The sequence below is a fragment of the Rhagoletis zephyria genome, unplaced genomic scaffold, assembly GCF_001687245.7.
Source record: "Rhagoletis zephyria isolate East Lansing unplaced genomic scaffold, Rhagoletis_zephyria_1.1 Rzeph_scaffold_00421, whole genome shotgun sequence".
Classification (NCBI taxonomy): domain Eukaryota; kingdom Metazoa; phylum Arthropoda; class Insecta; order Diptera; family Tephritidae; genus Rhagoletis; species Rhagoletis zephyria.
Window position 1 is genome coordinate 31,032 of NW_016157505.1, and position 16,559 is coordinate 47,590.

At 36.8% G+C, this 16,559-nt stretch overlaps 1 protein-coding gene across 3 annotated transcripts; it reads right to left on the reverse strand.

Annotated features, from left to right (window-relative positions):
• Window positions 1–4,494: 4,494 nt before the first annotated feature.
• On the reverse strand, window positions 4,495–16,176 carry Hsc70-3 (heat shock protein 70 cognate 3). 3 transcript variants are annotated; one of them, XM_017611538.1, is made up of 3 exons: window positions 16,021–16,176; window positions 7,023–7,190; window positions 4,495–6,930 (listed from the first exon to the last, which is right to left on the reverse strand). In XM_017611538.1, the coding sequence occupies exons 2-3, from the start codon at window positions 7,148–7,150 to the stop codon at window positions 5,088–5,090; spliced, it is 1,971 nt and encodes a 656-aa protein (XP_017467027.1). In that variant the 5' UTR covers window positions 7,151–7,190; window positions 16,021–16,176; the 3' UTR covers window positions 4,495–5,087. The 3 variants fall into 3 exon arrangements, with proteins under 3 accessions (XP_017467027.1, XP_017467028.1, XP_017467029.1); XM_017611539.1 differs by lacking the exon at window positions 16,021–16,176 and adding an exon at window positions 15,663–15,791; XM_017611540.1 differs by lacking the exon at window positions 16,021–16,176 and adding an exon at window positions 7,511–7,529.
• Between the last annotated feature and the right edge of the window lie 383 nt (window positions 16,177–16,559).

The following is a 16,559-nucleotide window of genomic DNA, read 5'->3' on the forward strand; positions in this document are numbered from 1 at the left end:
ACTTTTTACTGCTGGAAATTTTTGACAGTTGCTCTGGTGCAAAAGAAGTTGAGCAATTAAAATCAGAAATTACACAAAAAAGACTTGTCTTTACTGACTTTTATTCTTTTATAACTACAAGCCATGCATTTATTAGACGCCTTAGTAATAAAATTAAAACAAAAAAATTCTTCAAAACCGTCAGGCCGGGTTGAAAATTTTCATTCACCTAATAGTTAACAAAAATTTATAATCTGTAATACTTTTCTATCAATTCGCAAATGTCGTTTGCACAAAAAAGGTTATGAAATGCGTTTTATTTAAATCGTTTAGAAAATGAGTCATTTATGTATACCATTTTATGTGGAATTATTCAATAAATTTCGTTTTACACTATACTTATTGAAACTATTTGGAGTTAATTATTTTTTGTTTCTTAAAAGCAACCCTGCGTGCTTGGAAGGCGCGTGTACCAATAATTTCATCCCTAGCATATTCATCCCCGAGGAAGGCAGTCGCCAAATTCACCGAAGGTTGTTTACTGGTTATATTGTGCTGTCTATACTGTGACGATAACGCAACTATGATTGGACGACAAGTGTGCAGATAGCCGAAGGCTTCTCGCTTCTCGCAAGCATTCTGATAATGCCAATGCCATTTTATTAGTTAATTTTTATCTCTAGTCGTTTTTTATATTTAAGTATATGTGAATATTTAACAAACGTTTATATTTTCAATTTTTTAAATTAAATTGCTTATATCTTTAGAGTATTAATATTTTCCTTGCATATACAATATATATGTATATGTATATACGCAAACGTATATATTGTAATCCTTCAAAAATATTTGTATTTTTCGCTGTCCTTAAATTATTATATGAAAGTACATAGGATTTATGCACATGTAATACATACATATAGATTTATGTATTCATTTATTAATTATTAATTACATCGCATATTTTTAATCCGTTTACTTTTTTTATGTTATCCTTGCCTATATATTTTTAAATAATATTTATTTCCATGTAAGTCCTTTTATTTAGTTTGGTCTTCTTTTATTAAATCCTGATTTCATACCGGGATCCCATCCTCGTCGCCAGAAAAGTAAATATTGATTTAAGGATAATTTGCTATTTTTCTTTATTTTATTATTAATAAAATGTATGTATATATGAAGTTGTTTTACCCCAGTAGAACTTGGGAGCATCGTACGATTGCTCGGTGAGTACTCCCTTGGGAGTATACGAATACTCCCCATTGCTCCCTATGCTTCTGTGTATAAGCATGTAATTTTGTATACTCCCTTTACCATTGGATGTCCTAGGAGGGGGAGTAATCCCTTTTACCTCCTAAACGAGCAATCGGGGAGCACACACAGAATTATCATCCCACAAACCTCCTAATAGAGCAATACGGGAGTACTCCTATAGTTACCTCCCAAAAAGACAACAAGGGAGTACATATAGAAAACATCCCATATTCCTCCCGAACGAGCAATAAAGGAGTGCTCTCATTAGAGACATCCCGAAAGCCTCCTGTAGGAGTAATAAGAGAGCAATGATAACGAACATTTTACATTAGCCAAATAGATTTTGCTATTTATTAAATTTTTGTATATAACTTTTTAATCACGTGCATTTGTGCAATGTTACAAGATCTTAAAAATAAAACATAAATGATACGTCTTACATAATTGCTTAATTTTAGAATTATATTGCAGAGAAATCATATGAAATTAAAACATAATAATAAAACGGTAAGATAAGATTTGAATTATATGCACCTATATGAACATATAAGTATGTACTCCTATATGATTTCCTGGGTGTCAAGGATGCTTGCCTGTTCAGGAATCCACCAAGCGGGGAAATTGTGAAGGTGACTTTGCTTATCTGACATCTTTGTCACCCATGCGAAGTTTAAACCCCGGGGTCACACTTAAATGCTGACACTAATTTGCGCAATCTGGAAAGTATTTAACGGTGCATTTATAAGTAATACAATACATACTTAATATATTTAAACAAAAGTTGAAGTACATACCAACGGACTTTTATTAAAATCTGTGTGCAATCCAAATTAAATTATAAGAAATATTTTCTGTTGTTTTTTTTGTATGATAAATTTTTTCGAAAACACAAATTTCTTTTGAGTGAGGTGCGTATTGCTCTCCTATCAATCAAAAAGAATACTCTTGGATTTCTCGCTTAGGAGACATCACTTTTTGCTCCTAAGCGAGTAATAACGGAGTACAAAACCGACAAATCTCGCTTATTGCTCCCAAATCATGCCTCAGGGAGCATTCTTTAATTGCTCGCTTAGGAGATCTCTCATTAAGCTCCTAAGCGAGTAATAACCGAGTACAAAACCGACAAATCTCGCTTATTGCTCCCAAATCATGCCTCAGGGAGCATTATTTTGTCGCTCGCTTAGGAGATCTCTTATTTGACTCCTAAACGAGTAATAAAGGAGTACAAAATCGACAAATCTCTCTTATTGCTCAGAAATCAGGTTAAGGGGAGTACTCTTTTATTCCTCACATAGGGAGATCTCCCTTCAAGTTCTAGTGGGACAATTCACAAAATTATTCAAACTAAAACTATTACAATTTTCATTCTCATAAAATATTTTTATATCCGGCAAACGTATTTGTTTAAGCAATAAATATTCACAAGTAGAAGTATTAAAGAAACAAGTGCAACAATAACAAGTACACATAAACATACATATATAACTCGCGTTGCCTCCAAATTAAGGTCCTTTAGGCGAAGATCCCCGGGATCGACCCGCGATACCTCCGAATAGGATGAAGCGAGTCAGCATGTATATCTGTAGGTGAAGGAAGGCCGGCGAAGCTGCTGTCGACTTTCGCTAAGCCGTTCCATTCAGCGTTGTTGTTGTAGCGGCACTACTAATCCCCGCCTCTTTCGGCTCATCCTTCAATCATTGTTGTCAAGCTCAACTAACGGTAGGCCCAGGAAACGGGCTGTTTCAATAGGGTCGGACCAAATGGAGGGGGGTGTTAGTTGAGTGGGATTGAGCTGGCATGTGAAGAGGTGGTTGGTGTCGTGCGGCGAGTCTCCACATGCCGGATATTGGGGTCGAGTCTGGACAGGTAGCTGTTGAGGTGGCTACAGTATCCAGACCCTAACTGGGCCAGCGTAACGCGGGTCTGTCTTGGCAGCTTACAGAGCATTTTGTTGTGCTCCCTTACGGGGAGCATTTGGTCCTCGCTGTGTAGGTGGTGCTCAGGCGACATCAGAAGGGACCCTGTCGCTGTCCGGAGTGAGGCGTTCTGACAAGTCTGTAGCTTCGTCCACTGCGTCCATCGTGTATATCTCTTCCAGGGTCGTCTTCCATGGTACAAAATGTCGAATAGTCTATCTGCTCAGCCAATAGGTTTCCCCTATAATGTTGCTCTCGTTGTTGTAGCGGCTACTAAACCCCGCTCGGATGGGCTTGTCCATCAACGTTGTCGTCAAGCTCAGCTAAGGGGAGGCTGGGTGGGGTTTTGGGGCAAGCGCACTATGGACTAAATCACTTTTTTTTTGTTTAAAATCCAATATAACGAGAAGGAATAGAGATAGCGCATTTCGCTTTTCTTTTTGCTGTATTAATGTATAATGTAATTGTAGTAAATTTATGGGTCGATTATGCAATTTGCTTTTACAGAACATGGTGAAAATAACAAAACAATAACTTGTAATTTTAGTTCCCGTGGAGTACGCCCTTTTGGCGAAACAAAAGCGAACACCGATTGCAAATTTTTTCCTTTACCAACTGAAGCACCTCTTTTAAAACTACCGATACACCAAGTTTTCAAAATTAAATCGAGCCCTTGGCTCGAATCGTCACATACGATATCGTACTACGCGGCACGTAAAATCACATTTTTCGGATAATGACATACGTGAACGTACTCTTTGTCCCATTCAGCTTATACTGCCTGACGTATCACGTAATTTTCTTTCGTATTTTCGATCCGTGAACGGATTTTACTATCCGAGCCCTGGTTTTTCGCAACTTACCCCTTATTTCATCCCCTAAAGTAAGAGTTGATGATACCCCAATAAATTACACCCTGCAAAAATAATTTTAGGAAACACTTAATGTGAATACAGTGAATTTTGAAAATGCCATCTGAAACCGGGCTCGAATCGTCACAACACGATATCGTACTACTCGTCACGTAAAAACACATTTTTCGGATTATGACATACGTAAACGTACTCTTTGTCCCATTCAGCTTATACTCCCTGACGTATCACGTAATTTTCTTTCGTATCGTTTTCGATTCGTGAACGGATGTTACGATTCGAGTTCTGAATTGCTACGAAGATGTATATTCAAAGTATACACTAAATTCGTAGCTATACGAATTCAATTATAGCATCTTCGTAGATTTCAAAATCGGACTACGATGGATTCTGTGATTGCCCTATATAAGAAACAGCTTCGCCATTTATACCGTAAGCCAACCCGATAAACTTTAGTGTATATATAGAAAATCTGAAATTTCTTCTATTTATTATTTTATTTTTAATTATTTTAAGTCATAAAACTCTTCGTAAAATCGAAGATTTCGATCCTTTTCATAATATATTTAATGTTTTGTAAAAAATTAAATCACTTATCCATGAGATACAAATCATGAGCGTGAATGAGTAATGTACAATTGCAAAAATTATTTTAAGTGATTTGTTTTACATAGCGAGTTTGAAAAAGCATTGAATTACATTTTGGAGAGACTTACTTGGAATGTGGAACACATCCGAAAAATTTACAGAATTTAACAAAATAAATTAAGTAATTTCAAAATTAATAAGTTGGTAAAAGTTAAGAATTTTCCCTGCTTGGAATACGTATAAAAGATAACCAAAAGATATAAACTGATTGAACTCTAAATCTGTCATCTAAAAGGAAAGTATGTATATTATTTCTAGACTGGATTGGCTTCTGTCTTTCTTCATATTATCTCTTCAAAATTTATTAAACTTATTTTGTTTAAGAGTGTATCAGTCTGAATTTTTCTAGATCAGTTTAAAAACTAAATGAAATTAAAAGTAATCATATTATGAACTAATAAATTATCCCGCCCTTCTTTTACAGCTCGTCCTTGACATCATCATCACCTTCTTCGGTTGGTGGTGCTCCGCCAGCTCCTTGATACAGTTTGGCAATAACGGGTTGCACAATCGATTCCAAATCCTTCTTTTGCTTCTTATATTCCTCCGGATCGGCGTCGGCGTTTTGTTCCATCCACTTAATGGTATCATCGATGGCACTTTCCACTTTAGTCTTTTCGTCATCGCTCAATTTTCCACCCAGTTTATCTTTGTCGCCAATTTGGTTCTTCAAACTGTATGCGTACGATTCCAGCTCGTTGCGAGTCTCGACCCTCTCTTTCAGTTTCTTGTCCTCGTCAGCAAACTTTTCGGCATCGCGAATCATGCGATCAATATCTTCAGGAGTTAGTCGATTCTGATCATTAGTGATGACAATCTTTTCCTTATTGCCAGTACCCTTGTCTTCGGCGCTAACCTGTAGAATACCGTTGGCGTCGATTTCGAAAGATACTTCAATTTGTGGAATGCCTCGAGGTGCTGGTGGGATCCCAGTCAAATCGAATTTACCAAGCAAATGGTTATCCTTGGTCATTGGGCGTTCACCTTCATAGACTTGGATGGTAACAGTGTGCTGGTTGTCCGACGCAGTCGAGAAGATTTGCGATTTCTTTGTTGGGATGACAGTGTTACGAGGAATAAGCTTTGTCATTACCCCTCCGACTGTTTCGATACCCATAGTCAATGGATTGACATCAAGTAACACAATAGCATCAGTGTCTTGTTCTCCAGAAAGCACACCAGCTTGGACGGCAGCACCATAAGCAACAGCTTCATCGGGGTTGATGCCACGGGATGGTTCCTTGCCTCCGAAAAAGTCTTTAACCAGTTGTTGCACTTTAGGAATTCGTGTAGAACCACCGACTAAAACAATTTCATGAACGTCCTTTTTATTCATGTCAGCGTCCTCTAGAACCTTTGTTACTGGCTTCAGTGTTGAACGGAATAAGTCCATATTTAATTCCTCAAACTTGGCTCGGGTTAATGTTTCAGAGAAATCTTCTCCTTCAAAGAACGATTCAATTTCAATACGAACTTGGTGAGAACCAGACAGCGCACGCTTTGCTTTCTCAACTTCGCGACGCAATTTCTGCACAGCACGGTTATCTTTGCGAATGTCCTTACCCTTCTTCTTCTTGTATAATTTGATAAAGTGATCCATGACACGTTGATCAAAATCTTCACCGCCCAAATGAGTGTCACCATTAGTGGCAACCACCTCGAATACGCCATTGTCTATTGTCAGCAGCGATACATCAAAAGTACCACCACCCAAGTCAAAGACCAACACGTTTTTCTCACCCTCTTTCTTATCCAAGCCGTAAGCAATAGCGGCCGCTGTAGGTTCGTTGATAATACGCATCACATTTAAACCGGCAATGACACCTGCATCTTTGGTAGCCTGACGTTGAGCATCATTGAAATAGGCTGGCACAGTAACCACTGCATGAGTGACCTTCTTTCCAAGGTAAGCCTCAGCAGTCTCTTTCATTTTACCCAAAACCATAGCAGAAATCTCCTCAGGCGCAAACACTTTGTTACCCTGAGAAGTGGCTACGCTGATGTGTGGTTTCGAATTCTTTTCAACAACCTTGAACGGGAAGAATTTTATGTCGTGTTGCACATTAGTATCCGACCATTCGCGGCCAATGAGACGTTTCGCGTCGAACACTGTGTTCTCGGGATTAGTTGTCAATTGATTTTTCGCAGCATCACCAATCAAACGCTCGCCATCAGCAGTAAATGCAACATAAGATGGTGTGATACGGTTACCCTGATCGTTGGCAATGATTTCTACTCGGCCATTTTTATAGACACCAACACTGAAAGGAAACGAATAAATTTTTTTAAATGTATTGCATACACATATAAATATATTGTTAAATATATTATATGAAAGTAGAGTCCAACTTACCAAGAGTATGTTGTACCCAAATCGATACCAATAACTGTGCCAATATCCTTATCTTTCTCCTTCTTCTCTTCACCATGTGAAAGACTAACAAAGGCCACCACGGCCAGTAGCAATAAGCAAATCTTCATTGCGAATGAATTCTCCTTTATACTACGTTTATAAAATTAACTGCAAAAAATAATAATAATTTGAATGGTAGGTACAAAAATAATGTAGGTTGTTTTTACATATTAACATTTGTAGCACGTCCAAGAACGTACTTATAAGGCAAGCCTAGAAATTGCTTACGTCACACCCCTTCTAGTATGTAATAAAACTTGTATGCACATAGTAATGTGTACACGCCTATACTATGTACCTGCCCATGAATGTTTTATAGTAAGTACAAGTATGCTAGTAGGAGCATCAGTATCTAAGCTCAATTAACATGTGTATAACTGTTAGTATATATTTCGCATTGGTTTTTTATATAGTATGTAAACACCTACCAGAAATTTTAAAACAAATAAAGAACACGTCTACAACTTTTCACTAATAAATTTAGACTGACATTGATAATCAAAGCCGCACTGTGATACGTGTGTACATAAATAATACAATAGATGTCTGTGTATGGGAATGTAAGCCTCAGTGTTACCACTTTGAAAATTATTACCAAAATTGGTAGAAAAAATTTGGTTTGGTAGAAAGTTAATTTTTTTCATTTTGGTAGATTTTTGTTAAAATATATTGTGTGAAAAACAATTGAGATGAGACCTTCAGTTCTCGGTTTATTTGTTGTGGTTAACAGTGCGCGCTACCACTCCAAAGGGCCTGGGTTCAAGCGCGGTTCAACCCAACATCAAAAAATAAAAACCAAAAAGGTTTTTGCTAATACTGGTCGCCCCTCGGCAGACAATGGCAACCTTCCGAGTGTATTTCTGCCATGAAAAACAGCGTCTCATAAAAATACAATCGCCGTTCGGAGTCGGCGTAGAACTGTAGGTCCCTCCCCTTTGTGTAACAACATCGAGCGCCAATCTATTATTATTATTATTATTATCTTTATATTAAATAGGCGTGTTTTTTACACGCATATACATCTACGTTTAACGTGTAAAAAAACTAGCATCGACAATTTCCATTTAAGAACAAGTAATTTTGATTTTATCGACAACTATTAATATTTTTGGGTCGCCGTTTACGATGCGATGCTGGCCTTCGTCGTCATTACCGAAATTTGGTGCGATACCTACGACTGTTAGCTCAATCGCAGCACGTAACTCTTGCTTAGTGCAGCTTAGCTGTTGGTCAATATCGGGTGGAGGCTTGCCCCCGCCGGTCAGGTGACGCGACAGTTTATTCGCGGCGCAGCCTTTGCGGATACCAGCTTTGATATTTTTAAATTTGGCTTAGGAGATTCTTGGCTGAACGGAATGTTTATAAAAGCACAGAAAACTAGAAAAGAAAACCCTTTCGGAATGGGAAATGAAAACGTTTACCTTGGAAATCGGTGACGAATTAAACTCCTTTCAATAAATCACCATGCTTTCTTTTATGCTCGTTGTTTAGCAGATTTTTAGTTTCGTCTAGGAGCACCTTTCAGTGCCTTAGCACAAGCTCAGACGGCAAATCCTGCGCAAAAAAATTTACTAGGAAAGGGCACAATTGAAACTTTCCTGTTTACGAATAGAAAATTTATAATTTAAAAAAAAAACATCGTAAACTGGTATTCAGCTCATTGTCAGCAGCTTAAAACTCAGCCGTAAAACACAATTACGACGCACTGCAAGTCTGATTATTTTTGTGGACAAATCGAAAAAATTTAGCCGGGTTTTCAACGGAGTCGTACTATAATTCGAGATTTAAATAAATAGAGTTTTCTACGGTTTTAAAACTCGGTCAATAAACTGGGCGGTAAAGTTTGTCGCTTACAGCTCCATACAAATTTTAAGCGCAGATACGTGTGCGTGTAAAAATAAAACTCTTCCAAAAAAGTATTTTACCCATTAGCATTACCTTTCGAACGCTTTAACGTACACTTTTTATGCACATACATACATATGCTTATCTATAAAATGCAAACATATCTTGCTCCATTGATAATTAAAATCTATCCCAATTTTTAAATTAACGCCAGTGTTAATAAATTGCTCAAAAAGTCGTAAAAGACCGCCAACATTTTTTTATGGCTGCACATTGTTACGTTATACTATAATTTCACGGGGTAGAAAACTGCATACTAAAATGTTTTCTAAAAATTCAGAGTAGAAAGTTCGAAATTTTTATGAATTTTTCTAAATGTTGTCTAAAGTTTAAAAGTTTGATTTATATGGCGTGGTTAAAATTTAAAGTTTTTATTGAAATAACTAAAAAATTAAATAAAACTAGTTTTTTTTATTGAAATAACTATACAAATTATTGGTAATTTTCTCCAGATTAGGTAGATTTTTTCAAGTGGATGGTAAGCATTTTTTTGTGAAAGTGGCAACCCTACGCCTAATCCCCAATACTCCATGAACGCTCTCACACACGCTCATACATAGATAGGTAATTCGCTCTTCAAACTCAGTTACCAAGTACATAATGACCACGTTGGTGAAATACAACTTTTTAATACAAAGAAAACGACTGAGTGTTAGAAAGTTTTTACTAACAACTTCTTGATACGTGTACGCTTTCCAATGGAATTCTATGGAGAAAGAAAGCCGGGAGCCGGTTAGACCGTACGCAAACGAACAAAGAGAGCTTTTTGAACTTGCAGCGATTGGCTGGCGGAAAAAAAACATCACAACCACTGCTAAGCAGTGTTTCCGTTTTAGCCCTTTGGTGGCTAGATTTAGCTACCACATATTTTTTTTGGCCACATAAATTTAAAATTGCCCCTAGCCCTTTTTTTAGACCTTTGGAGAATTTATTCATACTGGACATGAAAAAGTTGTATATGCTTACTTTAATCTAATTTTTTTGCATTCATGTAAGAGATGTTTTTTTTAAACTAAGAACGACTGATATATGTATATACATATATGTATTGTATGTTCCTTACGTTTTTATACATACATACTGTAAAAGTGTTAGGGCTGTTTGTTTAACTTATCTATTAACAATAAGTTTAAAATAGATAAGTTTACGGCCCTTTGGGCCACTTTTTCAGAGCCAGTTTAAACTCAGATTAAGAAAACTGAGTTTAAATTGACAGCTGGCTGGCATTTGATTGGCTGATCTTAGTTTAAACCTGCAAGATCGGGCGTTTAAACTTAGTTTAAGCCGCGGCCGTGCACTGAAAAACTGGCCCTTAATGTGCTTCATTTGTTCAATGGCCCATCAAGTCTATTGACCGTGTATGTATTCACGTCGATGACGTAACAATACCGACGGTGAATAACCCGAAAATCCTCGGAGTTACCTTCGACAGTCTGCTCTCCTTCTCGGCGCATACAACCGCAATTGTCAACAAAGTACAGAGCCGCAACAAAGTCCTCAAGTCGCTGGCCGGCAGCACTTGGGGCAAAGATAAAGAAACGTTGTTGGCAACATACAAGGCAATTGGCTGGCCGGTTCTGAACTACGCAGCGCCCGTATGGTCGCCGGGGACTAGTAGGACGCAGTGGATGAAGCTGCAGACCTGCCAAAACACGACATTACGAACTGCGACGGGATGCCTCCTGATGACGCCGCAACACCACCTTCACGACGAGGCCCAGATGCTCCCAGTAAAGGAGCATAACATAATGCTCTGCAAGCAGTTCCTCGCTGGGAGCCACAGACGTGGCGAATGTTACAAAACACGGTTTTGAGAAAATTGACTTTGAAGTTTAAGGTCGAATTAATCCGAAACTGTACGGTAGATTTTGTAACTTTTGAAGGAGACGTAGTTGGTGTTATTAGTTTTGATTTCCCATATTTTTACATTTAATATCTCTTAACGTTAATGAGAAAATTTACTTTTCATTCCGTATACATTTGTCGTAAGTAGCGTTTACTCACCACTTTGTTTTGTCCACAGAACATACGACAATAGTAAAGTATCTATTTCAACGACGATGGTATAATTTGATGAAAAAAACAGACATATTTATTAAATAATGATTACTTATTAGAAAAAACATAACAAAAACATAATCATGTATTTAATAAAAAAAATCTGTACATCTCTTATGCTGTAAATATGTTACGAACATACGTTTTCTTTATATAAAAACAAAAAACAATACTTAAATTCAGTCTTTTGTACATTTTTATCTCTTTCATTTCATTGGAGACTCAGTGCAAGCTAAAATTTAAAAATTTAAAATTTTAAAATTAGTTACTTAGTTTAATTTTCAATTTTAATTGTATCGTTATAGTAGAGGACCATCGAATTGTCGTAAGTTCAAAGTTTTGCGATACATACGACAAATGTTTTATGATTAAAAAAAGATTACATTTGTATGGGAATTTGTCGTATGTGCCACATACGACAAACGTTTTATGATTAAAAAAAGCTACGTTTGTATGGGAATTTGTCGTATGTGACGCATTTTCAGCACATACAACAAAAGGCATACCCAATCATTAATATTATGTAACATACGACAAAATGCGCACGAAATATCTCAAAAACTAATGGAGATATAAAAAAATGGATTGCAGAAATCGAAAGAGCATGTCCAACTTAGTAAATCTGCATCAAAATCCCAAAATCGTGATTTTGCACATTCGTCACCCGTTTTCTGAGGCGACGATATGTATGTATGTGCATACAAATGTACGCATGCATGTTGTACCTACGCAAGAAATTAATTTGATATTTTTCTAGGGTTAACCAAAACTTGTGCAGATTTTGAATCTCACAACCCTTATTTGAGGCTGTTGAGAGCTTTGATAAATGGCCGTTTGTTCAATTCCATGTTGAAATTATTGACTCAAGTATTTGGTATGTAAACAATGTAGACCTACATATGTTGTGCTATACCGATGTAAAATTATGAATGTTGCATGCGGTTAAGGTATCAGAATTATGACATGTCTATATTGTACATATCGTACACGATCTTCAAAGGTATCACAACTGAAAATTTCACGTTCGTCAGAAAATACGAAAAACCATTTCTTAGCACATGCCAATCAATCATATGGGCAAGGGAGACTTTACCTTAGGTGTTTTCAACAAATTCTAAGAAAAATTTGATCCAGCTTTTGCTGAAAGATAAATTAAAGCCATGTGCACATTTTTAGTGCTTCATTTTAAAAATGCCACATTTTGAGTTGTGTCACATTTGAAGATCGTGTGCGACATGTACTACATTTAGGTGCAATCTCGTATTCCTCGGACTTAAAGTAGTAAAACTGTCAAAAAATAAAAATTCGCCCAGAGCGAGAGAGTAACATTGAAATGGTAACTTCTGCCAACTTTAACAACTTTGGTTGTAAATTTTTGCTTATTTTGTATCTAAACACAGTCAGCTCACACATGTAAATAACCAAAAATACTTTCAAGTTCATTAGAATCCACTTAAACAAGTAATTAAATACATTTCAACATGAATTAACAGAGTGCACTTTTCTTTTGTTTACAATTTGGTTGCCAAACACACTGCAGCTGATCGTTTGACACATTTACCAGAATTTACCAGCAAAAAAATTCTCGGACTAAAGGCTGATTCACATTCTTCGCTTTGCTTGATAGTTCTTTGCTTTGACATATAAGATCGATGTAGGCATATGCATGAGTGTGCTCACATAAAAAACGTTTGAAGCAAAGCAAAGCAAAACGAAGCTAAATCTTGGGCAACTCTCAACTTTTGCGCGCTTTGGCAATCAGCTGTCTACATGTATCTTTTCTCGTGCGCTTGCATTTGCATTTAATGACACAAGTAGGGTAAATAGGAATTTTTATTGCTATTATTAATGCATATTATTATATTTTTATCTATTTTACAGATAAAATATATGGAGGAAAAGGAGAACGCAAAAGCTGTCAAAGCGTTTATTGTAGCATACCTTCTGCGTTTCACGCTTTGTTGTCAAAGTTTGAACTGTCAAGCAAAGCTAGGAAAGTTGTATGTGAATGGCCCTTAAAACTGGTAACTTCTGACAGAGAGAGAACCGTATTTACTCTCTTTTTTGTCCTCTCAATAGTCAGAGAACCGAGTACGGGATCGATTTCCAGTAAAATCTGACTGATTCTGACTATTTCTGACTAGTCCGGACTCGTACGGGATCGCAACTATTATGTATACATATCGCATGTTTAATAATCTCGAGAATTAATTCAAAATTTCTATTGAGCCTTCGCACACTAAACTGATCAGTCGGCCTGAGCAATCCACTACTCGAACGAACACTGGACTGGGCAGTCGGCCGAAAACAGGGTCCGAATCGCGGCATTCGATATCGAACGTAACTCGAATCGAAATTTGATTTTGAGATCGCGGCATTCGATAGCGAGTGTGCTCCATCCGTTTCAATTGTATTGTTTAGAAAACAGCTGCCATTTTGTTTCATTCGATTTGAAACGAGTAATCACTCGATTACAAATGCCGCGATTCGGGCCCAGGTTTCAGTTTTGCATACGTGAACTGTGCGTGATTGGGTTAGTGCATGTGGCCCCAGTAGCGAAAATGGTCACCGGTGACAACGTCACTAATGAGGATTTAGTGACATCGTCGCACTTGCTGTGAATCCTAAACGACATATAGCTACGGTGACCATCCGTTCTGTTTTTTGCAGGACCGTACTGTTTTTCAAAGGTTTTCAAACCTGAAAAACCTGAAAATGTACTGATTTTTTNAAAAAAAAAAGAAGAGTATTGTTTTCGTTTTGAACGACTCAAAATTTGCCTATAAAATAATCTTTTAAAGATTTTCACTTTTCGTGTAAGCTATTGTAATTATAATATGTTTTACTATACTTTTATAAATATTCATGTAAAAAAAGGTTAATATCAATGAAGAAAACGTGATTAATTTTTAAAGTTTAAAATGTATTAAGAATTTAGAATCATAAATACTCTTTTGATATTTTTATGCTACGTAAATATATGTAGGCATATTTTTGAAAAATTGTCCTTCATTTTGAATCCATATTTATGGTCACCGTACATATAGCTGACAATGACACTGGTGACAATGTTATGCAGGTGTACTCCTATCAAAGACTTATAACAGACAATGTCTTGCAGCGGTCACTTATAAAAAGTCCATTGCAAGATACTGTCGCTTGAATGTCATTAATGATGCCTGCATGCCCAACTCATGCAGATGACATCAACGACGAATTTACCATTTATATCATGTCATGAACGACTTCCATTCAAACGGAGCCCAAAGTCATTTAAGATGCAACTTTTCCGTACAAGACTCTTAAGTGACTAATGTATGACATTCGCTACGGGGGCAAAACATGTCGTCTATGAGTGCGTTTCAGTCCACCGCAGTGATCGGACTTCTACCACATTGTGCTAGATCTGCCACTTTTTTGAGCACACACACCTCATCTACCACACAAGGTCTGATAAACTGTAGCTACAGTTACACAGTTGTGTGTAGTAAATTTTCCCAATAATAAATTTTTCGACAGGAAACGTGGTTTCATTATGCTAAATTGCAAAATATATGATTTATATAAAGAATTAATAGCGGTAATGTTAAAAAACGGCGATTTTTGTGAAAGTATTAGCAAATTTCAGTGCATCTAAAGTTTCTGAGGCGTTGTTTACATTTACTTGAGAATTGTTAAAATCGGCAAATCCTAAGTAACGGTTTCTGTAACGTGCCACATTTGTTCGCTACATCGTGATGTGATAAAAAGGGAAATCTTTAGCTATTTGTACAACGATTTAAGGGTGGGGGGCGGAGAGGGAGGGGCGTGGCCCCACACTCCCCCTAAACGAAAGAGGATGGACGCCGCTGTATGAAAAGTCGCCCCCCAACCCCCCTCACCCACAGACCGCTGGAGAGCTGTTTGAAAATAGGGGAAGTTTAGATTTTTAGCAAGGTAAAACAAAGTTTTGCAACAAAAAAGGAAACAAAAGTAATTTTAGGAAAAATTAAGTATAAAATAATATAAAAAATTAAAGCAAAAAGGTATAATTTAAAAAAGTATTACCCCTTTTTTTAAAAAGTTGTTTAGCTTTTAGAAACCTTTCTGCGTATTCGGCCTTCGGGCGCGTTTTACGATTATAACCCTTACCAAATAGAATTCTCCTTTTGGTGTGCACCAACTGGGGCTACCGCCCCAGTGATGTAGCCTTGGGATAGGATGAGGTAACTAGAATTCCCTTTCTGTGTGGTAAACGTGGGGTTTTTGCTTATTTCCTTCTTTATCCTTCGTGTATATTTTTTTGTTTGACCAGCTCCGCCATTTAATTCAATCACGGGCGCACGGGTGATTTTCATAGCAATTTTAATTAATAAATTGCGACGAATAAGTTTCAACTAAAGGAATAAAACAACTAAAAACTAATAGTGTAATGTGTAAAGTACACAAATATAAACATAAAAATGAAGATATTAAGTGGCTGCTTTAATTCAGAATAAGAGTAATCAGTGTGCGTATATTTCCGAAGTTTGCAACAAATACCATATTTCCAACCGACATTATTTGGCAAGATTTTGCACTCGAAGGGTGTATTAATCAGCAATTTCCATAACTTTTAGTATTGAGAATTTACATTACCAGTTTTTACACAATTGTTCCATACACTTAAGCTGGCAACGCGCCGCAGTGTAGTTGGCAACTCTACACTTAACTCTCTTCCACGTCAGGTAAAAAAAAATTCCAGAATTTTCCTCAATTCTATTAGCAAAATTCACAGAACAGCATAACCACTACAAAATCGAAATATATGGTTATTCGCTAGCCATAAAAACAGCCAATTGCCTACTTTTAAAAAAAGCCACTTTCACTATGACGTATATGTATATGTATGTACATATAAATGTAAATTACACGTGTCACCCGAATTCCACACTAATCTGTAAAACTTTTGTCCGTGCACAAATTAAATCACTAAATGGATCGCTTGTATACTTACATTAACTATTAATATAAAAAGTATTTATCCTGTGTTACAGCTTACTTTCGTAGCTTTTGGCCAGTTTATATATTTTTCGCTATATTTACTTCAAAAATTATTATTCTTTATTCTCTGATGTGTGGATTTCAACTGATAGTTCTCTCTGTGTCGCCGGCTATTTTTACTCCTATAAATTTGGCGTGGTGTTTTCTTATTGGTTGTTTGGCCGTCAGTTTTCTTGAAATCTGATTGGCCCACGTTCAGAGAGTGCGAGAGAATGGATTGTTTTCGCAAATGGAACATAGCCCGCGAAATTACCAGATGTTTTCATATTCAAAGTGCTGGCAAGTCTGATGATGAAACATGGAGGAATTTTGATATATATCTGATAGGGCCTCCGCACACTGGACTGCTCAGTCCGCCTAAAACCGGTTTTGTGTGGATAAGAGCATGAACCAAATATACAAGATCACGCGGGCAGGAGAATAGCCCGTTAGAATCGCATTTAGGAAAAAAGTTTGACGATTTTGACATTAGCCGTTTGTTTACATTTCTTC